The sequence below is a fragment of the Merops nubicus genome, unplaced genomic scaffold (genome assembly GCF_000691845.1).
Source record: "Merops nubicus isolate BGI_N331 unplaced genomic scaffold, ASM69184v1 scaffold43482, whole genome shotgun sequence".
In the NCBI taxonomy this organism is placed as follows: Eukaryota; Metazoa; Chordata; class Aves; order Coraciiformes; family Meropidae; genus Merops; species Merops nubicus.
Genome location: NW_008596432.1, coordinates 1 through 22,602, shown reverse-complemented (window position 1 = coordinate 22,602; position 22,602 = coordinate 1). Strand labels below are relative to the sequence as shown.

General features: G+C 42.1%; 2 protein-coding genes across 2 annotated transcripts in view; one reads left to right on the top strand and one right to left on the bottom strand.

Annotated features, from left to right (window-relative positions):
- SERINC1 (serine incorporator 1) overlaps window positions 1-5,800 on the top strand; it is an 8,450-nt gene extending 2,650 nt beyond the window's left edge. The window contains exons 3-9 of the mRNA XM_008936369.1: window positions 1,956-2,035; window positions 2,231-2,368; window positions 3,248-3,417; window positions 3,544-3,634; window positions 4,638-4,779; window positions 4,871-5,101; window positions 5,662-5,800. Coding sequence (XP_008934617.1) covers window positions 1,956-2,035; window positions 2,231-2,368; window positions 3,248-3,417; window positions 3,544-3,634; window positions 4,638-4,779; window positions 4,871-5,101; window positions 5,662-5,800 — 991 coding nt within the window. The remainder of the gene's footprint in view (window positions 1-1,955; window positions 2,036-2,230; window positions 2,369-3,247; window positions 3,418-3,543; window positions 3,635-4,637; window positions 4,780-4,870; window positions 5,102-5,661) is intronic.
- Window positions 5,801-8,845: 3,045 nt separating this feature from the next.
- Window positions 8,846-20,736, bottom strand: HSF2 (heat shock transcription factor 2). Its single transcript, XM_008936368.1, has 14 exons — window positions 20,713-20,736; window positions 20,252-20,360; window positions 19,907-20,034; window positions 18,970-19,094; window positions 16,499-16,574; window positions 15,381-15,442; window positions 15,186-15,270; window positions 14,147-14,316; window positions 12,429-12,695; window positions 11,767-11,872; window positions 10,228-10,281; window positions 9,530-9,614; window positions 8,985-9,175; window positions 8,846-8,944 (listed from the first exon to the last, which is right to left on the bottom strand). Exons 1-14 carry the CDS (start codon window positions 20,728-20,730, stop codon window positions 8,846-8,848), a joined length of 1,575 nt encoding a protein of 524 aa, XP_008934616.1. The 5' UTR covers window positions 20,731-20,736.
- Window positions 20,737-22,602: the final 1,866 nt, after the last annotated feature.

Genomic DNA, 22,602 nt, shown 5'->3' with positions numbered 1-22,602 from the left:
CTACACCTGCTTTGCTCAGGAGGGAACACTTGTTGCAAGCAGGAAGAAAATGGCTCAGGCACATTCTATATCAACACATTGAGGGTTTGCTTGGTGCTTTTTTTCAATAAGACACCTTTTACATGATGCGGAATCTTTGCCTAAAATGGCTTCTTCAGGATCTTCTTGATTCCCTTATTTGGAGTTGTGCTCTCCAGTACAAATTTTGGTACTATTCCTGCAACCTCTAACAGTTTACTCTTCTTAGGCAATGTAGTGTCAGCTCTAGGATTAAAAGAAAAAATTATATTCTGTTACTGGTGAGATTTTTAATAATGACATAGTATGCATTACATGTAGCTTTATGAAAAACATGGCTTTTAATTTTAGAAATTCTGGGTATCTTCAGGAATACTTTGCAATGTAATCTTTCTGCCAGTGTTTTGATATATTCAGATTTCCATGTTTTCCCATGTACAAGTACTAACTGCTTCATACTTGCGTGCAAGTTAAGCCCAGTAATGTGGTCTCGTGCCAATGTTCACCTTTGCTTTTGTAACAGCAGTCAGAATGGTTTCTTGCCTGAGGCCAGTAATAGAAAAAAAAATCAGTTATATACACAAGATTCTTGCACAGAATGCATGGCACCTGTAGGTGCTGCTTCAGATGAGTGTTGGTTTTGGCTGTCATGGATGTTATATGGGTAGGTTCCTGAGGTTCCTTAAAATTTGGAATTAGAGTTGAAATCTATACGAACTTGGAGCTGTTCTTATTTCTATAATTGAAAATGACATTGATTTAAAAAAAAAATCACGTGTGAATTCAAAACTTAGTGGGCTATGTATTACACTGTAAATGTTAGAAGTTAATTTAGCTTTCAGACTGGGTTTGATCACTTTAGATCTCAGTGAACTAATCCATTTGTCCCTTATTCTGCACTTTGGTCATCTCACGTAATTCCTCTCCCCACAACTGGAATTTGTTCCTCTGGTCACCATCACTTGACTGTAACAACCAACAGGAGAGATTAAACTTGTTCATGGTATCGGGAAAAAACCGAGAAGGCAGAGAACTTGAAAACCATGGAAGTGTTTGATGTGACGGGGGTGTGGTATGTGTCTCTGCAGGATTCAGTTTTGAAGTACATGTAGATGATACTGTGCCTCTGTTTGGAGCTGTCTGTCACTGTGAGCAGACAGAATGGTCTTCACCTTCTTACAGTTTTGTGGGTATAACTTTGGTTTGCAGTTCCCTATGCAGGGTGTATTTGTCTGTATTTGGGGTGGGTTTGGTGAAGCTTTAGTGGAAGGTATTTTCTCACCTGCTTTCTAAGAGATGTCTGATCTGTTTCGTTTTTCTGTGAGTATGTAGCTTTTACTGGGAAAAAAAATCCAGTGCTACTGCACTGGAACAAGGACTTAGAATTTGATTGTGTTCCTTCTGTGAGGGATAAATCCTTTACTTTTGTTGTTGTGATAAATCCACATCAGATGTGGGCCTAAAGAGTCTGAAGTAAGGTGGGAAGAATCCAGGCTTTTGTACGTCTCTCTCATGTAGGAGAGGTACTAAGGCTGGTAGGAAGCTCCAGCGTAATGTTTTGTTGTTGTAAGGCACCAACCAGATCTTAAAAATAGGTGGGAGTTTTTTTTACTCTTTTTTCTGATATGCAGGCAATTCAGTAATCTCACTGTTTTAGTTAAAAACTTTCTTAAAAAACAACTCATTTATGTTCCATCTTGGATTCATTTGTAATGCATGAGTGAGATATCTCGGGGAAATCTGTCAAACTGTGTCAGTCTAGCCCAGTTAAAGCATAATTTTCTGGAGAACAAGGTTTTTATCTGATTTCTAAAGGATTGAGTTAAGAATGAGTGTATTAAAAAAATCCTAAGGATGTGCATTTTGTGTACTTTCAAGTTTTGTGAATGGGATCAGACTTCAGCAGTTGCCTGACTTGCTTTTTTATTTCCCTTTAGATTCTGGTTCTTTAAATTTGCAACAGCACTTGCAATTAGTGTTGGAGCTTTCTTCATTCCAGAGGGACCATTTACAACTGGTAAGGGAGTATTGTCTTCCACTGTATCGTGGTGCAATCATAACTGGTTTTAAAATGAAGCTAAGTGCATGCTGATGTCTTGTAGTTTTACTTTTAGCTGTGTAACTATAGCACTCCTCTGTTTAGGGACATGAAGACAAGGTAGTAAATTTATATGTGGTTCTGAACTGGTTTGTTACTTTATTTCTCTTCCAGTGTGGTTTTATGTAGGTATGGCTGGAGCATTCTGCTTTATTCTTATTCAGCTGGTCTTGCTTATTGACTTTGCCCACTCCTGGAATGAATCTTGGGTTGAAAAAATGGAGGAAGGGAACTCAAGATGCTGGTATGCAGGTAAGGGACTGTACTACAATCAAGTTTTAAATTTCATTGTGCATGATGTTAAATAAGTTATTCACAGACCAGTGCATTTTACCAGAGTGCAGAAGGGCTGCCTGGTGTGTAAGTGTCCCGTCTTCACATGGTTTGGTTCTGTGAGTTCTGATGTCTCGCTGTCCTTTTGATGTCAGGTGAAATGAGGGGGGCAGGGAGAATGGCAGCAGCCTCTGAGTAGTAAGGCTCTAATCCCTGGGAGCAGGGAGTCAGCTTTACATAGCAGAGAGCTGGCAACTGTAGATTTCGGTGTGGTTTTTTTAAGCCACAAGTTTTGTTACCCCTCAGTGCTGGTTAAAAGCCACGTAGCCCCTCACTGCTTCATGTTGAGTGCAAGCATCTCAAGTAGTGCCAGGGCAGGGAAGGAGAGTGCAGGTGGTCTCGCTGGAGAAACGGGGCGTTGGATGCAGTAGAGCATCTCAGGCGAGATACTCGAGGTGTTGCAGAAGACAGCACAGCCTGTCTTTGTGCAGTGGCCACTTTGCTCTTTAATGGTGTTAATAAGGTGGAATTTTGAAATAAGGTTTTGTTCTTCTGTTGGAGAAGTGGTTTTTCTGTTTTGTTAAGCTTTTGGCTGAAATGTGTGGTATAACTGTATTCCTTCGTACTTGCTCTTGGTTGCTGTTAGAGCAGTGGAGTATCAAGTATGGCTGCAGGTTTCCCAGTTACTGTATTTTCTTTTCAACACCTCAGAGCACTGAGACAAACTTACTCCCTTTACGTTTCAGTAGCCAGAGCTGCTCTCTAAATGTCATCAAAAGCTGATAGTTGTGCAATATTACTTAAATTTTAATACTCTCCATTATTAACCAGCTAACCTCTATTTTTGTCTTTCCACAGCTCTGCTGTCAGCTACAGCTGTCAATTACCTGCTGTCGCTGGTAGCTATTGTCTTGTTTTATGTGTATTACACTCATCCAGAAGGTTGTTCTGAGAACAAGACATTCATCAGTGTCAATATGCTGCTGTGTATTGGTGCCTCTGTAATGTCAATTCTGCCGAAGATTCAGGTATAGTTTTGGTTCTGTTTCACCTTTTAGGGTTTTTTTGCATTACCAGTCCCAGAAACCTATAATGTAATGGTGCCTGAGACTTTTAATTGCCTAACTGTGGTGTTTTGTGACTGCTTTGTACAGGAATCTCAGCCAAGATCGGGTTTGCTGCAGTCTTCTGTGATCACAGTTTATACGATGTATTTGACTTGGTCAGCCATGACTAATGAACCAGGTACGTAGAGCAGCAGTATGGGGCTTTTTGGGTAACCAGCTCAGCAGTAAATTGTCTTTCCCTCTTTGCAAGGCAATATTAGAATGGGGTAATATGTGTGCAAGTCAGAGGCAGGACTCCAGTTGGTGTTACAGAAAGTTGGAGTGGGTGGGGAGAACAATACGGAAGAAATAGTTCTTCCAAAGATAATGTGTTTTTTTTTACTTGCTCTTAACATTTATCCTATGGAAGAATTTCTACCTGTTACTGGCAGGATTGCAGTATTCTGAAGTTTTGATTTCATGTATTACCACAACTCCTCCAAGGTGCCTGGAAGCTTCACATCCCTACCACGTTCCACATTTCTTACCTGGTGACTGAGATGCTACTGATTTTATTTTTCTGAACCGAGGATTTAAAAAATATTTTCAATGTTTCTTCAGTCTGAAAACAGCTGAGCATTTAAAAAAGAAAAAAAAATCAGTGATTCAAATAAACTACCAAATACTGGGGTTTTTTTTTTTGGTGTTTTTAATTGGGCCTCTGGCCCTTTTAGTTATGGACAAGCGTCTGTGTAACAGCATACAGATGAGTTGGATGATTCCCTGCAGTAATTATGAAGCTGACTCTGTAGCATTCCTTTCCAGCTCTGAGATGACTCTGGTACCCCATCCATAGAGTGTGTTTGTCAAACTTGTTTTCTAGTGTAAGAACTTCTAAAGCTTCATATGCAGAGCATTTTAATTTTGGTTTACCTAATTAGATGCGATGGAAGAGTGGAGCACTTGATGCATATCTTACATATGTTTAAAATCCTTTTATCTGCTCAAAGAGACAGATTTTTATGCCATGTGCTGTCATTTGCCTGCTGTAGAGAGACTCAATAGGGTAAAATTGGTTTAAAAAGCTTTTTTACTTCAAGCTTGTCAGGGTCACAAAGTTCCTTTTTATAAATGTGTGTTGAGTGTGGAGATGGGCTGTTCCATACCTGTTTTGTGTAAGCTGTGCTGCGATCCCCCCTCAGACAGGCGCTGTAACCCCAGCTTGCTGAGCATCATCGGTTACAACAGCACCACCGTGCCGGCCCAAGGGCAGGTGGTCCAGTGGTGGGATGCACAAGGAATTGTAGGACTGGTTTTGTTTCTGCTGTGTGTTCTCTACTCAAGGTAAGACGCCTTTAAAAAATGCACGTGAGCTCGTGTTACTTCTCGTTGTCAGATACTAACTAGTGTTTGTTTGGGTGACTGTCCCATACAGCATCCGCACGTCCAACAACAGCCAGGTCAACAAGCTGATGCTGACCAGCGATGAGTCGACTCTGATAGAGGATGGGATGCCCAGGAGTGACGGCTCCCTTGATGATGGAGATGATGTTCACCGAGCCATAGACAACGAGAGGGATGGAGTTACTTACAGTTACTCCTTCTTTCATTTCATGCTTTTCCTGGCATCCCTCTATATCATGATGACTCTTACCAACTGGTACAGGTATCTACATTTGATGACACATTTTGCCAATACTGAGTGTATGAGATGCAGCCTTTAGCTGGATCAGGAGGCCTAAGTTGTGTGCTGTGAGGAATGTAGGTCTTCAGTGGCACTTCTCAAGGGGAGTGTGCTGTTTGACCTACATTAAATGAATTGTATTTCAAAACTGGAGTAGCCAACCTTGTTCACAAGTGCTTTTCATATTTTCTAGGCTAATACTCATGAACTGTTGAATTGTGTTTTAAGCAAACAGGATAGTGTCTTAAATTCTAAAGCAAATAGATTGGCTTACAGGTTCCTCCCAAGTATTTTGTTTTCTTGGAAGCTTTTACTAAATATTTTTTTGGATGTTGTTGCTTTCCACCTTCCTGCAGCACCAGCTTGCAAGAGGTGTTCTTGTGCAGGCTGGCGTGAGCTGCCGGGAAGAAGGGTAGAGATGTTCTTCTGACACATGGAGCTGAAGTGAAAACCATCTGCTGTGAAAACTGTTGAAAGGCAGCTCACGACACACACTGAAACAACACCCGCAAGTTATCTTTTTTCTTTTCCCTCTCTGACAGTCCGGATTCCTCCTACGAGACAATGACGAGCAAGTGGCCATCTGTCTGGGTGAAGATCTCTTCCAGCTGGATCGGCATCGTGCTGTACGTGTGGACGCTGGTGGCTCCCCTGGTTCTCACAAACCGTGACTTCGACTGAGGGGTGCCGCTGGGCGGGGCGGCTGCGCTGGCTCCGCCCCGTAGCCAGCAGTGCCCCCCCAGAGCCGCGCGGCTGTAAATACCTGTGTGTGCCTGTGCTGTCCTGTAGCATTCCCGGCTTTGTTCTGCACGACTTCCTTGAATCATGTCTTCTGTCATTTCACTAAAAGACTTTTTCTAGCTGAGCTCAGTGACTGTGGCTACAATGATGATTTTCATAGGGTTGCTCCTAGACAGAGAGCTTTGGGAGCACTAGATCTGTGATCGAGACCTCTTGGAAGTAGTTTTTTTTCCCCCTTAATTGCATTAAATACTTGTAGGAAAAGAAGCGCAAGTGTTAACTAGGGTGACAAAACAGTATTAGGTCAGGCTTTGCAGGCAAAGGAGGGGCTGCCTTTTTTGAATGATCCCTGTTGCCTTGATTCCAAAGTCAGTCTTCAGTAAGCATTGTTAGACTCAAAATTGTGCGTGTTGGAGTTTCTTGGACACTGTGCAGCATTTTGGCACCAACAGCCCGACCTCCTCCTGTGCCGAGGGCAGCAGTAGCTTTAGCACAGACGTCACGTGGGGGAGCTTGCGCCCGAGGCTGCGCAGGAGCCATGTGCTCCTTGGTGCTGCTGGGTCTGGCAGACAGGAGGGCACACACCCTGGGGAAAAACATCGTGGTAGCAGATGCTCAGAAGCATGTTTTTAAGACACCTGTTTACAATGTGCATCTATGTGGTGTTATAATTTTTATTTTGAAGTAGCTTAATGGGATATCTGTGCTGTAATTTACTGCTGTTTTGTGTGCCACCTTCGTTCTTGGCTGAGCTACAATCACTGAGCTTGCAAGGCGCCAAGTGGTGGAAACGGTGAGCCCTTCAGAGGAGTTTTTTGAGTATTGTGGTTTAAAAATTGTGGAGGAAAAGGAGCATTGGGATTGCAGTAACTCGAGGAGGTTTGCATTACTGAGGCTTTCACAGAAGTGTCTCTTGGTACATTTGGGGCTCTAAATTTTGAAGCCTTTTCATGTATTGGGTATTTTGCTTGTTGTCCAGTGCCAGATTTGGACTTGAGCCTGGAAAGTCTAAATCTAGGTGCAAGACATGAATTTGATGAAAATACTGTCTAGTTCCTGTGCAGTTATGAAATCTGAAATGCTTTTGTGCTTGCTGCTTTGTAACTGAGGTGTGAGCTGCATTATTTATCACCCTCTGTTGTTTGCTACCACCTGAGCCTAAAGCAGCCTGACAGTGGCTCCACCAGATTCTCGCTGGTCTGTTACCGTGGTGGTTATACTGTAAACTCCTGTTGCTAATTATTCTCCAAGCTTCTATTTTAATTCTGCACTTAAACACTGACATTTGCCACAGAAGCCCGACACATCAATCAGACTTGAGATGGAATGACCAGTAGAGGCTTGTGATAATTTGGAATATGTTGTTACCTTATTAATAAATAAATAAATTTGGATGAAGATGTCCAATGTGTCTCTTGCTCCTGATGGGTGTGGATAGTGCAGGCTCTGTGCTGTATTCTCCTCTATTTTATAGCCCCTGTGGCAGGTGCTGGTACCCCAGTGAGGTAGCTGCTTCTTGGCTCTGGGGTGATCCCATGTCACCTGTGTGAGAGCACCCAGCTGTCTCAAAACAAGGGCAGTGCTTCATGCTGCTAACTGCACTCCTGCCTCAGCTGCTGTGCTGTTGCACCTGGGTTTGGGGTGGGGGTAGAGCACCTGTGCCCCAGTTACACTGCAGGAGCTCTTGGGTCCTGTGCCTCGTCGTGGAGCTGGGGAGATGGCCGGCTGTGGCTGTAGATCCGGCAGCTCCTGGTACAAGTGGGTAACTACTCCTTTGCAAAAAAAAGGTATTTTTGAATGCAGGGCTGTGGTGGTGCAAGGCATCTTTCCTTTTGCATTTATGAAGGTAGTAAAACCCAGTTTCTCCCTTCCCTGGAACATCTTACTAAACAGGAGCTTATGTGCAGTTTTCAGGGCAGAGCACAAAGAAAATTCCTCAGTACAGCTTAACTTACTGTTTTTACTCAGAAGTCAGGGTGAGATGCTGTAGTTCAAGGTGTGGCAGCTGCACCTTCACCTCCTGCTGCAGCAGCCCCTCTACCATTCAGCTGTGCAGCACAACCCCACCAGGCTCACCTGATTGAATGAAGGTGGAAGTGCACTAGAAGGAACACTGGGAACAGCTGCCAGTAACAGCAGAGCTCTTCCAGTGGAAGGAAAACTGATGCAAAGGAGAAAATTATTCCTTTGTGTTGTACTAAAGGAAAAGTTTGTTACATTAGTTGCTTGTTGTGGAGGCTTAGAAGTAAACTTTGAAAGCAATGGAACTATTAACACATGAAAAAGAGGCTGTTAAATCCACACCCTCCTGGGAGAGAGGAGAAAAGTTTTAAGTAAGTATCACACTGAAGTAACATTTATTTCATCAGAGTAGATGGTCCAAGTTAAAAGTACTCATGCAGTCGAGGGGCCTGGTGGCTTTAAAGATCATACCCCCAGTTTGTGCTGTTTGAGCACTTCCACTGAAGTGAAAGTAAGGCAGAACCAAGATTTAGCAAGGTACAGGCACTTTGTTCCCAGTTCAAGCAGGGAAAAAAAAAGCCTACATCAGGTCCTGGTCCCCCCCACCCCAAAAAAGCCTCATGATTGTTAAACGAAACCTTGTACAAAATAGAAAAAAAACTAAAATACAGAAAGTCAAGTGCTCCCTAACCATATGCTAGCAGTTTACATCCATTGTATGTAACACCAGAAGAAATCAGAAATCACACCCTTGTTGACAGTAACAAGGGTTCTGTTACCTGGGATATTTAGGGGTGTGTCATACCAAGTAACAGTCAGACTTGGTATTGCCAACCGTGCTTGACAGCTTTGTGTAACCCCCCCAGTTAAACAACTGCTTGTGGGAAGTACCATAGCAAAGGTATTCTGGATTCCACGTTACCTGGTTACATAAAACAGTGATTTACAAAAAACTCATATACCAAACAATATTCTAAATAAATAGTTCATCTCCGTGGCTATGTACAGAGTCCCCACACTGTGCTAGTTGTCCAGGAAGTACGTGTCCGTGTCCATGGGGGCGGGGGCGAGCTCGCACAGGTAGAAGAGGGTGGCCTCGCTCGCCTCGGCCTCCGTCAGTGGCTCCCATCCCACCCGCGTTGCCCCCGCCCCCCGTCGGTGCCCCCAGCCGCACCAGCTTGCTCTGGGTGGGCTCGGGCTCCAGGCTGGTCTCCAGCAGCTCGTCCACCTCCGGGGGCTTGTCGGTGGAGGGCGGGGTTCCCACCGCGGAGCTCCCGCTCTCCACCTCGGCGCCCGGGTTCCCGTCGAAGAAGGCAAGGAGGGGGAAGGCCGTGTACTGGATGAGCCGCTTGTCTGCAGTGAAAGAGCCCCAAAAAGGCATCAGCTCACCTGCCTCCACACACAAAAACAAAAAACCAAAACCCAACCCACCCGTTTTATTTAAAGCATAAAACCCATCACATTGAGTGCATGATTAAGGAATTGTGACATCGATGCGTACCATTTTTTGTTCAGATTCTCCTGCAAAAAACAGTTTCCCTGCATCTGGTGCAGCACCAAAAACCCAAAAAGCAAATACAGTACAGATGCTGTTTGGGTTATTTGCTTATCAGCATGACACAAAACCAGACGAAGAGCAAATAACCAAGATGGTTTTTAGAATGATGTTCAATTCTCCAACTGCTTCAATGAAACACTACAACTAACCTGATTTGGGCTTAGAAACTTGTGTTTCCTGTGAAGCCTCTGGACCAGTGTTATTCCTGGTGGTTTCTATTCCCTTTGTCTCCATCTGGAAGTAGAAGGAGAAGCTTAAACACGTGCTTGAAGCCTTTTCCAATGCCCCTAGAACACAGCTGACCGACTACTAGAAAAAACTAGGTTTTTATTTGTGAAGGGATGCAGTGTTACCAGTTACCTATACTAACAGACCTTGGCTGAGAAAATATGAAATGGAAACACAGGCTTACTCAAGCAAGAATCAAAACTAACACTCAAACGAACAGGACAAATTCAAAGAGCTAGATGTTTACTCTACTGCTTATTCTTGCGTTTCTTCTCCCACCAGACAACACAGATGGAACCACTCTGACAAAGCATGTACCATGTTTGCAAGTACTAAAATCTCAGAGGACACAGGGTTCAAGAGACTGCTACAATGCACAGGTATTGGCCTCAAGGTGACAAGAGTTTTAAAGAACGTAATTAATTAGGGTGCTTTTCCTTTTTCTGTTTGAAACCTAACAAATGGAATGAATTCAGGTGCAGCGCTCCTACTCTCATGAAGGTCTTCAATGCCACAGCATGACAAAAGTGCCAATGACACCGGTAAAGAAAAGAGTAAAGGATTAATAAAAGTTTGCATCTCACTACTGCGTACACTGAGCAATGGATTTAAGACTTACTTTGGCATTAGTGATATGATCTGTGGGATTCATCTGCACGGAGCTTGTAAAAAGCTGAGTAAGACAAAACACATCCAGTTTTAGGTATCTCAGTGGTGTTATAAGGAATACAAGAACATCACATCTGCATGTGCGAGAATAATCCCTATACTTGAAGTTCTCACCCTCCGTCAGGATTAGAGTTTATTTACAGGTATTTATCACTACTGCAGAGAAAACCTGGAATCCCACAAACCTCAGACACAAAGGAAACAACTGTGTGACAACTCACTTGGACTAACACCATTTGCTGCAGTCCTAAAATACCAACTACTCCTAACGCTGCTGCACGGAGAATCCTGTGCACAATAATGAAGAAGGACCCTGATTACGTTTGCAAGTGACACGGAAGTTGAAGGACTCCATCGACACATGGGAGAGCAGAGCTGCTGCCAAGAGGGACAACACCCAACGCGTGTAGGACACAATAACCTCGGGCATTGGCCCAGGTCAGGCACCGAAGGGTGAGGGAGCAGCTCCTCAGGGAAGGGCCTGGGAGTCACGCCAGACAACAGTCCACTAGAGGCCAGCAACAGGGCCTGCTCCAGGCAGAGCACAGGCAGGAGGTCAGTGGGAGCCATTATTCCTCTCTGCACAGCACCCAAGCCCACCTGGGAAGAGTGTCCAGTTTCAGGCCTCGCAGTTCAAGAGTCTTCAAACTAGAGGGCATCTAGAGGGGGCTTATGACAAACAAGAGGCTGAGGGAGTGTGGCTAATCTTGTCTGGAAAGGGCAGACAAGGGAGGGTAACTGTGCTCTTCCACTGATTCTGAAGAGGTGTTGTGGAGAAGACAAACTCCACAGAGGTGGAGGCAAGAGCTACAAGCCGCAGCAGGGAAAACTGACTGACATCAGGAAATTCTCCAAAAAGCAGAGTCAAGCACTGGAACAGGCACCCCAGAGGCTGTGGGATCTCCCATCTTCAGAGATTTCAGAGTTTAAGTAAGTCAACAAGGTCCTGAGCAACATGATCCAACTTTCAAGCTAGCCCTGCTTTGAGCAAGAGGGCTGGACTAGAGCATACGCACACGTCCCTTCCAGACCAGTCTAGACCATTCTACTTGACACAAATATGAAGAGAAACTGAGAACATGCACATACTCTTAAGTAACATGAAATGGCACAGAAACTTGTAAAATAAATGCCAAGAGCCTTTCTAACTCCAGTTCATTGACAAGACCCCCACAGATGATGGGCTGGGCTATTTCAAAGCAAGAGCATTAACTTAACCGGTGTCTGAGTTCACACAGCAACAAATATAAAATTTAATTATTTAATTAAGAAAGTCATTCTTCAATCAGTTTACCTGAGCAGCAGTGCAGCACTGAGAATTATACTGGTGGCCCAGAAACACATATTCACAATTACTTTCAACTTCCCTGTTTTAAAGGGAAGAAAGGCAAAAACCCACCCTGTTGAGTTTTAAGTCTATTTTAAACAGTAATAATCCACATAAGTATTTTCTGTAGCATATACAAATACTTAAACAGTGAAAAATTACATCGACCAGGAGATCTGGATCTATGCTGAACTGTCGTCCTGATAACAGAGCTTGGAAGTCCTCTAAACTGCAGTCGATACTGTCAAGGTAATCCAGAAGTTCAACTCTAGAAGACAAAAGATATTTTAGTGCTATATCCCATAACAGAAGAGAAATCCACAACTGAGCTTTACATAATTGTGCTACACGCACTGAAACATCTTCACCAGAACTAGAATGAACAAAGTCTTTCACTAGAAACCACCTCTGGAAATAAAATGAGAACTTTTAGCCTCTTTAGAAAAGAACTCAAGTAAAGGAGACAGGTGCTCTGAAAAGAGTCACATCAACAGAACAGTACAACACAACATCAGCAGAGATGTGACTCCTGCATCCAGGTAGCCCTAGGGAGTCCCATCCGCCTGCAGGAGCTAGCAGCCAAATGCTGATGGTTTAAATGATGACATCCACAACAGGATGCTGTCAGATTACACACCCCAACTCATTCCCTTCACGACAAAAACCAGAAGTCCTATCTTAAAATAGCAGGACCTTTAGAGACTAGCTAGAGTCAAGGTGAACTATAAATTCAAAGTTCCTTATAGGAACTCCTATTCTGTTCTTTTTGCTTCAGTTAGACAATCAGTTCTAATACTTCAAAAACTAAGGAGCAGGCTACTCACTTTCCAAGAAGGTTTATATTCTGTGAAATGACTCCATTCTCACTGAGTATGGAATCCATCATGGAGACGGGATCCTCTGCAGTCAGAGCTGACTGGTTATTCAGCTGTACAGCACTGGACATGAGTGGGCTCGTGCCGTCACTGACAGGGCTGAGGGGATCATTCGCTGGGACAGCAACTGATTCTGTGCTTTTATCCCCTTGAATTACAGGGGCGTATTCTTCTTCATCATCTTCCACAATGACAATATCAGGAGAATTACTACAGCTGCAATATGAGACAAACAAATCAAAGCATTTCATGCACCCACTGAAATAGTCCCTATTCCACAGGTTTAGTCACTTCTTTTAGTTGAGTACTATAAGGAAATAAACTTTCCTACTGCTTCCCAATACAAAACACAGCAACGTCCTCTGAAGATCCACCTCCCACTGACAGGGTGCTGTGGTGCCCAACACAGCAAGCACAGCTCAGCTGGCAGGCAGACACTGTTATGCCAGACCACAGTAACTACTACAAAGATACAGAACACTGGTATGTTGTGTCAGAACAGCCCTAAGCTGGCATGTAAGTGTGTAATGTATGTACACAGTGGACCCAAGCCTATGAGGCCATCAGACTAGACAGACAAGATCTACTTTGCATGTTTCCTGTTGAAGAGAATCAATTCTGAGCATCCGTAACATAAAGGATCTCAGTCAACAGTGCTGTAGTTAATTAACTTTGTTATGTATACCAGGAAGGCAATCTAAAAACCGGAAAATCTCAAATAATTTGCTTAAGTAGCTGTTCGTTGTGCTGCCTATCACAGCCTTATCTTCAAAGCTTTTCTATCAAAAAATGCATTCCCAGACATCAGCTGAGCAAGGAGAATGGTACTAGTTAAGCACAAGCTAGAGATATCTACGCTTTATTCTTTCAGTCATAATACAAGACCTACCAATATAATGCAGCTCAAGAAGAGAGCTACATCTCAGTCCCTGGCCCAAGTTTCAACTGCTCATAGCTGAAAGATGAACTACTTCTGTAGCACAGACAGGAAGGAACATGGCCACAGAACACTTTGGACTGAAAAAAACAGCCCTGAAATTAACTGGCTTAATAAAGTTCAAAGACCATCTTAGCACCTGACAAACAGTACATGCAAATTCATCTCCATTCAAAAAAAACAACTTGTAAAAACAAGGGAAGTGATTCCTGTCTCTGTTTGTGGTACCCTTCTCTGATAAAGGCCAAACCTTTGAGCACTGAAGGGGAAGAGATCCCAGAGCATGCCCATTATTGGGTGAGTGGTTGTGCATTTTGGGTCATCACCCCTGAAATGTAAACTTCGGTCACCTGCAGCCACCATCAGTGCCATATTAGATGAGAGACTCCAGGACAGTATGCATAACCAGGAGCAAGAAGACACCACTTAACTCTGTTTTTTGAAAAGTAGCATATTTAACAAGAGTGCAATAATACCAACTGCTTCTCACTAGATTCTATCCTCAGCATACTACAGCTTCAACAGACAATTAATTATTTGGAACAAATTCAGAGTCAATAAATCAGAACCTAGTACGAATTCACAGATGAACCTTCTGTATGTGCAGGAATACCAAATAATTCTGACCACTTCACTGAAGAAAAAACAAACCTTAAGACATCCAAACTACTGCATATTCTATAACACTTACAGCCAATTATCTACAGACATATTTCTAGGGACTTCTTACTTGGAAGAATCTGAAGTGATATCTTCACTTGTTTCTGGTGTAATGGGAAGACTTTCTTCATTGCCCATGGGATTTTCTTCATCACCCACATCCTCAGTGACATCATAAATGATGATGTCATCTGAAATCTGTTCCCTTTGTTTTATGCCTTCATTTCTGTTGAGAGGTACCTGAGAATTATTTTAAAGAGAGTTAGGGGACAGAAGGACAATGAGCATGCATTCTGACAGTTAGCATGACAATGATTCTGTTCTAGAGAGGTGTAAGAGCTCTCCTGCACCTCAGAGATTAGCAGCTGTTTGTATAGTTTTGCATTTAATAGAAAAAAAATACAAATAAATGAACAAGGAGAATACCAGCTACAGAAAATTAAATGTCTGACAAATACTATAGGCATAGAAATAGAAATATTCTAGCACCGTCAGCAAAAGCAACAAAAAAGCTGTGACAACAGGACTACACAAGAACTAAAAAAAAAGCCCAAAAAACTCGACCATCATTTAAATAGTACTTTGTTATAAAGCTATTAATTCTATTGCCATGCTACAGCACTCATTCTATCCATTTCCCTAGCAGCCACTGTTTGGGCAGCAGGAAACAGTTTTCAGTGGCACGACACACTGAAGTGGCACTGGAACTCGACATGATTTTGCTGGTTGGATGCTGCCCTGCAGAGCAACATGCTGGATTCCTGTTCCTGTGTGGGGCTAGGGGCGCCTGACTACCAGAGAGGGCAACACAACAGGCACATGCTGTTCCTAACAGCAGCATTATTAAAAGCAAACTACGTTCAGTAGGATCACATCAAGCTGTACTTAATACACAGGTAACTCGCTTACATGTGCTTCTATTGGCACGTGAATAGTGATTACCAACATACTTGTCTCCTGAAAAATGTATGGCGTCATCACTTCTAGAATCTGATAGCTCTCAGTACACAGCCATGTCTCATTCCCCATATGACAAGCTAGCAGATCTGTCTGCCCCCCTTCCCTCCTTCCTCCATCATAACAAACAGTATGTATAAAAGGAAACCTACATGGTGATTACTGTCAGACGGTTCTTTCACAATTTTTTGAAACACATTCGACTTTGTAGGTCCATTAGTGTTCAGAAGTAGAGGCCTAAATCAGGAGTACAGAAAGAAAGCCATCACAAAATTAATTCTTCAGTTTCAGTCAAGAAAACCTGTCAGTGTGCCGACTGGACAGCAAGGTTTCCAGGTCGTATTCACCTCTTGCGTTTCAGGCTCACTAGCTGGTTGTTCCGCACCAGGGTGACGATGAACTGCACGATCTGCAAGGGAAAGAACAGCACCGTCAGTCCTCGGCTCTCACCACACCTTCTAACAGGAGACTTCAGTAACACATATACATAAACAGCAGAGTATTTATTCTGTGTAGTAATTCTCATACAGAGCTGTTTGGAAAAGTTAAAAAAAGGACAAAGAACAGAGGAAGGCTTTTCACATGGCAGGCAGTAAAAGCACTTCCACACATCATACAGTATTCAAACTAGTAGGACAATTCTAATAAGCAATAAGACAAGGCACACAGGGGTGTTGACTGTATGCATAACCTCTATCTGTATACATAACCTCCACCCATAAATAGTTGGTCTGGTGAAAGGTATTTTTGACAGAGTCAGAAAAACTTACATGTACACCTGACAGCATTATCAGCTGTTTTTCCTTTTCAATGTTAGGCCTTCTCCCCTTCTGCTTTACATTTAAGGATTAAATGTACCTATCTGGCTTGAATAAACTGAAAAACCCAACAGTAAGTCTCTGTTACAAGGCCACTTTCAGTGTTGCTGTTTCTAATAAAGTCTGTAAGATCTTTGCATTTACATCAGGTTTTGTAGCTCATAAATCCATCTGTTAAACTAACCTAAGCTAACATATTATCAGTGGGTTCCAGTCAATAATCTCTTCTTCTGTACCCTCAGTGGGTCAGTAGCAGGACAGGAGTGAATTTCCAACAGAGAACTTTGTAATTCTTGGCATGAGAAAGAGTCTTTTCCTGAGACCGTGCAACACAGAATATTAGTCATCTGATTCCCGAAGTAATAAAAAATGGATGGACCATTGTAAGGGTACCTTCATGAATGATGCATAATGTTCGTGAACCTCTTTCTTTGAAAACGTTTACCCAAGTTTGGCCTTATCTTCTGCTTAAGGCAGTGAAATACGCTGAATATTTGATACAGATTGCTCACTTATACCACCCTATGTTTTCTATTAAAGACTTTTCACACCCTAAAAAACACGAAGAGTGAGTGTACAGTGAGGCAACGTGTCACTGCTCCTGAAGCACTCACTCATTCACATACAAGGCTGGAACGAAGCCTTACCTTACGAATAACTTGCTGTTGTTGCAAGTGTTTTGCTCTCAGTTCTGCCACTTCCCTCCAAAGGGATTCATTCTCCCTGTTTGAAAAGGATGATTTAAAGGTCAAGCTAAAACTGTTTAAAGATATTTACATTAATAATTTTTGTTAAAGATTTGCTGGCTCTTTAAAATGTGTTTTTAGACTGGGGAGTGGGGGGAGTCTGTCAGCAGCCTTGGCAAATAATTACAAAATGGAGACCCCAACGACAGCCTGCAGAGAACTTCCAACCCCCTAAAACTAAAGAAAAAAAAAATCCTAACTCTGGCAATATTTATCACACATATATTCAGCATTTAAAATTAACTATTTTGTTTCATTTCCCATAATAAAATTACCCTCCCCTCTTCCCCCTTGTCATTAAAACTTAAGGAATTAAATTTAAAAACAGTAAGATAAAAATCAAGCATCCAGCTGCTTTCTGGCAGCAGCAAAGAACCAAAGAGCATAAGAATCACGTTTCCCCTCACCACGAAACTAGAGAGCTCTTCAGTGGTGTCCAGTCAGTCTGTCCCTCTCACACAGCTCTGCCAGACACAAGCCGCCCGACAGCAGCAGGTACCTGCATCCTGACAGCATCTGGACAGAGCAAGCTCTCAAGTCACAGCAGCTGCAGCTCATCCTAACAGCTGCCCCTTTCACCCCCAGTCATGGGGCACATTAGAGACCAAAACCAGGAGTGCAGCAGAGACAGTTGTTCTCAGGAAATGCTGAAAAACGCCGTTTTAAAATCCTTGATTGGTCCAGCACTCACAGGAGTCCAGTTACTGTGACAGTGTAAAAGCTGCTGTGAAGTGGCCAGTGCTATCTCATCCACAAACTCATGCTTGTTTCCAGTAGCAGAAAGCCCATTAAGAGGTAGATAATAGTGAAAGCTTCAATGAATATGGGAAAACACACCACTCTCCTCACTTTTCAGTTTAGTTTTCAACACAGATGTATGCCAAAAAAGGAGAAAATCTTCTCCACCAGTGTTTGGGTTTTTAGGAAACCCGAATCCCAGTTTTCAGAAAGATTTTTATGCACATTGTGATGAAGCTTATCACTCACTTCTCAAAGTCCTCCTATGCCCAACATAAAATTTTAGAGTACAGTACCATCACAAACTTAACTGAGGTTGGGAATTTTGAGCTTTCTCAATTTCTCATCAGCATTATTAACATGTTTTGTAGGACTGGGTCTCCCGATTTAGCTCCATTTTCTACCTCAATCATTTTAATTTCATTGGACAACCATAGGGATATTAAAGGCCAACCATTCTATCTTCTCATGTCTACAAACTGTCTGGTCATTAGCAAGTGGATGTCATTCCAGCCCTAACCAGCACTGCTCTGGATCTGACAGCCTTCTGAAGTTCCTCCCAGTCCAAATGAGTCTCTGATTCAAACAGGGTGTATATGAACATTTTTAGTCTAGACTGGCCAGATTCTAAGTCTCTTCCTAGGCAAAACAAGTTTTCTCCAAATATTCTACTACTCAAGTAATCTGAACTGAAGACTAGAAATTACAGGATTTACTTCTTAAAACGTGACCTAGTCAGTGAATTCTGACACAAAGGTACACGACCATTTATGTAAGTTAAGGAATTCTGAGGCAGAGATACTGTTGGGGCACTGTGGCTTACAGTGCATGAGCTTATGCTCAAGGTCAGGCTTGATGGGGCTCTGAGCAAGCTGATCTAGTGGGGGATGTCCTTGCTTACTGCAGGGAGGCTGGACTAGATGACTTTCCAACTCAAGGCATCCTACCATTCTATGATCATTTATCCTGTCTCTATATACATACTCCAAAGGATTGAGTAATTTGTGAAACATTTATCTTGCTGTTGCAGAGTTCCTAATCACTAAATAGGTAAAAATCCAATTCTAAAAATACTCTGTTTACATTCAGATTTTAGATTCTGTACCTCTGTTGCAGAGGTAATTAATGAATTTCCAAATTATATTTAACAGATTTTCATAGGCATTAACTCTTCTGCAATTTTTAGCAGTGGGGAAATGAAGATGACAACAGGAAAATAAAAAGCAATGAGCAAAGACATTAATTGCACTAAGAAAGTATCAGAAGCAATTTCCACAAATGAAACTGCCTCAAACTAAACACAAAAACTACTTCAAACATGAAGACTTAAAGCAGCACACTTTATGCTAAGAGCAGAGCTGAATGTCAGTCTCAGCAGCATGTACGGAACTATAACTAAAGGTGTTACTTAACCCACTACCAGACAGCTCTTTCAACACCAACATTGCCTATTATATTCAGATTTATCAAAATATTCAATTTTTAATGCAATTCTTTTACTGAAATTTGTTTTCCAAAAGCAATATTTGAAGTTAGGCAGTAAGAAAGCATGAGAAACAAAAGCAGGTCTTTGTGTGATACCAATTACCAGGATTACTCAATTTTAGGCATCAGTTGCTGATGGAGCAACTTACTTCTTCAAAGCAGAAAAGCGAGATTCAATAGTCTCTTGTTTAATTTGCACCTTTTGAGCACTACTAATTATTTTGGAGAGATCTTCCTGACGTATCCTGTTTTCTTCAGGTCTTGAAGACGAAACCTGAAAAAGATTAGAATCCAGACACAACACTTGGCTTTGTTCATTGTTAACTATTATTTTCTTTTGGTGATCAAATATATTTTCTTCTAGTACTGATAAACTATGCACTCAAGTTAATAAGCCAACAATCAAATAAAAAAAAAAAAAACACCACAAACACAGAAATGTTCTCTTGCAGCCATCGCTACATTAGCTTTAATTTTTTCCAAACATTCGTGTACATACTGATTCTTACGCATTCTCCTCAGTACTCTACTTGATTGTAAGTGCTTCACAATAACCGAATGCCAACAAGCAGATCCCTCTCACCACAGTTTAACTTGCTGTGTTCCTGTTCGATGTCTCTATTTACCTGATCCCAGTAACGGCAGAGCACATTTCAGAATCGGACTCAGCAGCAAAACAAAGATGTTTATAGGTCTGCCTCCTGTTCTCCTTGGTGGAGTTTAATGCTTACAGGGGCTTTGTTCTGAAACAAGCTCCACAACAAGCAGATGGTTATATGACTGATGGTAAAGTTAAAGCATGCTCTGCTTTATTCTAATATCTATTTGAAAAATGTTGTATTTGCACAATTCACTCATTTTTGCCATCTGTGAAACACTGTACTGACAGCAAATCAGGTTAAAGAAGCCTAATGAAATCCCCCCAAACATCTTGAAGCAAGTGAAGATACATAAGAGCAGCGCAGTTTGCTTCCTCAAACTCCAAACTTATTTGCATGCACAATCCTGAAATTAAACTTGGTGTGAACTTTGCTATTCATCCACACTTACTAGTACAGGTTTTCCACGTACTGAGTTTTCACTAACCTTCCTTTTAATGTGTTCCAACAAGTCCTCCCGGCCCTGCTTAAAATACGGGTGCTGAAACTCTACTGGACCATCTCGCTCCAGTTTGACAAACCCAGAATCCACCTGGACAACTTTACGGAAGCCATCTTTAAAAAAGAAATAGAAACAGAACAAAAAAACTCTTAAAACGGGCATTAAGAAATCCAAGCCATGCTGTTCCAACTATCCTGATACCTGTTTTTGAGGATGAGACAGTATCCTGGTTGCAGAAAACATGGGCACTGCTCAAAGGAAATCATCTGTAACTAAACACATACATATAGGACCTAGAACTACACAAGAAAGCAAAACCCAAGAACTTACACATGTTTAACTGTCTGACAAAGCTTGCCATGTTGTTGTGCTTGAAGTACTTGGGAAGAATCTCTTTTGCGAAGGTCTGTTCATCCAACACCAGGAAACTCTGGCCATTCTAAAATGAGAGAGACACATTAAGCTACTTAAAGACTACTGCAGAAAACACGCTGGGCTTTTAGAATTAATCACCAGATAGGAATGTTTCCTTTGTGCACGCAGTACGTAAGTGATCTGCTTGCCTACCATTTTCCACAACAGAAAGTGTACAAACCCTGCAGCTGCAGAGCAACAGGATCACTGCTCTAGCTTCCATCGGTACCTGGAGGGTAACATCTCTACCCTTACTCACTGCTTCCTCAAGAAATAAAATATTTACCAACAAATACCACAGTTTCTACAGAACAATACTACCACTTTTGTACATAGTTTCAAAGTCTTTGGAAGGAATCTAACACCAGCTCAGAGACCCTGCTGCTTTCTAGCATAAAATCGTTAGTTACACAGGACTTGTAGAGCATGTGGAGCTGCCAAAGAGCTGAGGGTGTCCACTAGTTTTGGAGTTACCACAAAGGTAACCACCCATGGCAATATCCTGCCCCCCTGCCCCAATCCTCACAGATGCTGAGTGTGAGTGAAGACTGGTATTTTATTCCATCCACAGACTTTGATTAAAACAGAAGGCTCAGCTCTTTCTTCTTCTGTGACTGTGCTCTGTTAACTAAAGGACAAATACTTGCCAGAATCCAGATTAGCTACTGCAAAATGGTTTAGCTTTTGCCTGTACACCCACCATACTCTCATCCTGTATTTCATGAGAAGCCTATCACCTCTGACAAACATCAACACCAATACTGCATCTTCATAGAACCCTTCTAGCTCTGCAAGTCACATGCATTTCTTCCCACAAATGCCAGCAATTCTATGATCCCTAAAAGTTTGAAGAACCAACCATGAGACCATCTGTAAATCCTTGCCCAAGAGCTTGTTTCTGACAAATCAGCAAGTACTGTCAGATACAAGCTTTATATATACATATAATGTACAGATGTTAAGGCCTCACTTGAGCTCACTGAAGCATTACTACATACCTAAACACTGTTTTCAAGCCCAAGCACTACTGACTGTAGCATACAGCCATCCCCCAGGTTCTTCATTTGGTATTCCTCGGGTGTGTTTCCACAGACAACATGTACCTGTTCTGTCACCGAGATATGTATGCAGAGAGAAACAAACCTTGGCTGTTCCATTTCAGATGGTGTTTGTCCCTACACTGTGAGGACACAGACTTGTACAGGGGAAGATTAAAGTAATACAGTAACGGCACTCTTTGTTCCCTGCCACACTCGGTATGCTTACTGTACCACTTAATACTGACACCGTGTATTTTTAAAAGATGGCATCACTTGTGTACCAAGTGATCCCAGTACCTTCCCCCACATAAGAACTGCTGGATGTCAGTAACATCAACTGCGATTAGAAGATCTTCCTTCCACAAACAAGCCTTGCAGAATCTCAATTAAACTCTATTTTTAATTAAAAAAATAATACAAGGGTACCTAAGACTCAGTGTGCTTCCTTGAGGTAAATGTGAGCAATGAATTTGGAAACTCTCCATTAAAGCATAAAGTAGAAAAAACAGCATTTCTTAAGATAGATAACATCTGAATCTTCATACAGCCCTCAGCATCTCTCTTCCAGGAAAAAGAAAAAAAAAAAAAAAAGAGGAAAAGCTGCTGTAATCCTACAGATCTACCTGCTTCCTTCTTCAGGAAGTTTTGGCTGAAGTTACTTTTAACTCATAGTCAGTAAAATATTTAAAGGCATCTTATTGTTGCTTGACCATTCAAACAAACTCAGCTGAGACCTGCCATCTCAACACTACTTCCAGATGTTGATACAGTTTTGAGAACACGAATTTTAAACATAAATTATTTTAAAGATATCTAAGAGAAAATTGAAATTATGATTAAAAGCTCCCCATTTAGCATTCATCTAAAGAGTTGATGATGCTTACTGCAGATTTGCTAGGCCTTCATTACATCTTAAGGTGATTACTTCCTGCCTTCCAGTGCTTTAAGATACTTACAAACTTTGTGTTCTGAAAATGCTTCTTTATTATTCACTACAATGGCCTGCATTTGAATAGAAAGGAAAAGACATCCAACTATGAAGGTTTTCAATTTTTTTAAAAACAAAGTATATGTGTATCATGACAGCCACTGCAGACGTTTAACCCGCAGTTCCCAGGACAGGGCCTTCAACCAATCGATGAAACGGCGGCAGATCGCCACGCGTGCGCCGTCATCCCCCCGTCACCACTGATGGGCACCCAACGTGACAGAGATGCCCCTGACCCA

Bases quoted from the DNA above. Each gene is read 5' to 3' on its own strand.
- HSF2 (XM_008936368.1), bottom strand. The intron at 20,035-20,251 runs GTAAGTTCTTGG...TCTTTTTTAAAG, and splicing joins TGTCAGACAGTTAAACATGT to ATGGCTTCCGTAAAGTTGTC. The intron at 8,945-8,984 runs GCACCGACGGGG...GTGGGATGGGAG, and splicing joins GCAAGCTGGTGCGGCTGGGG to CCACTGACGGAGGCCGAGGC.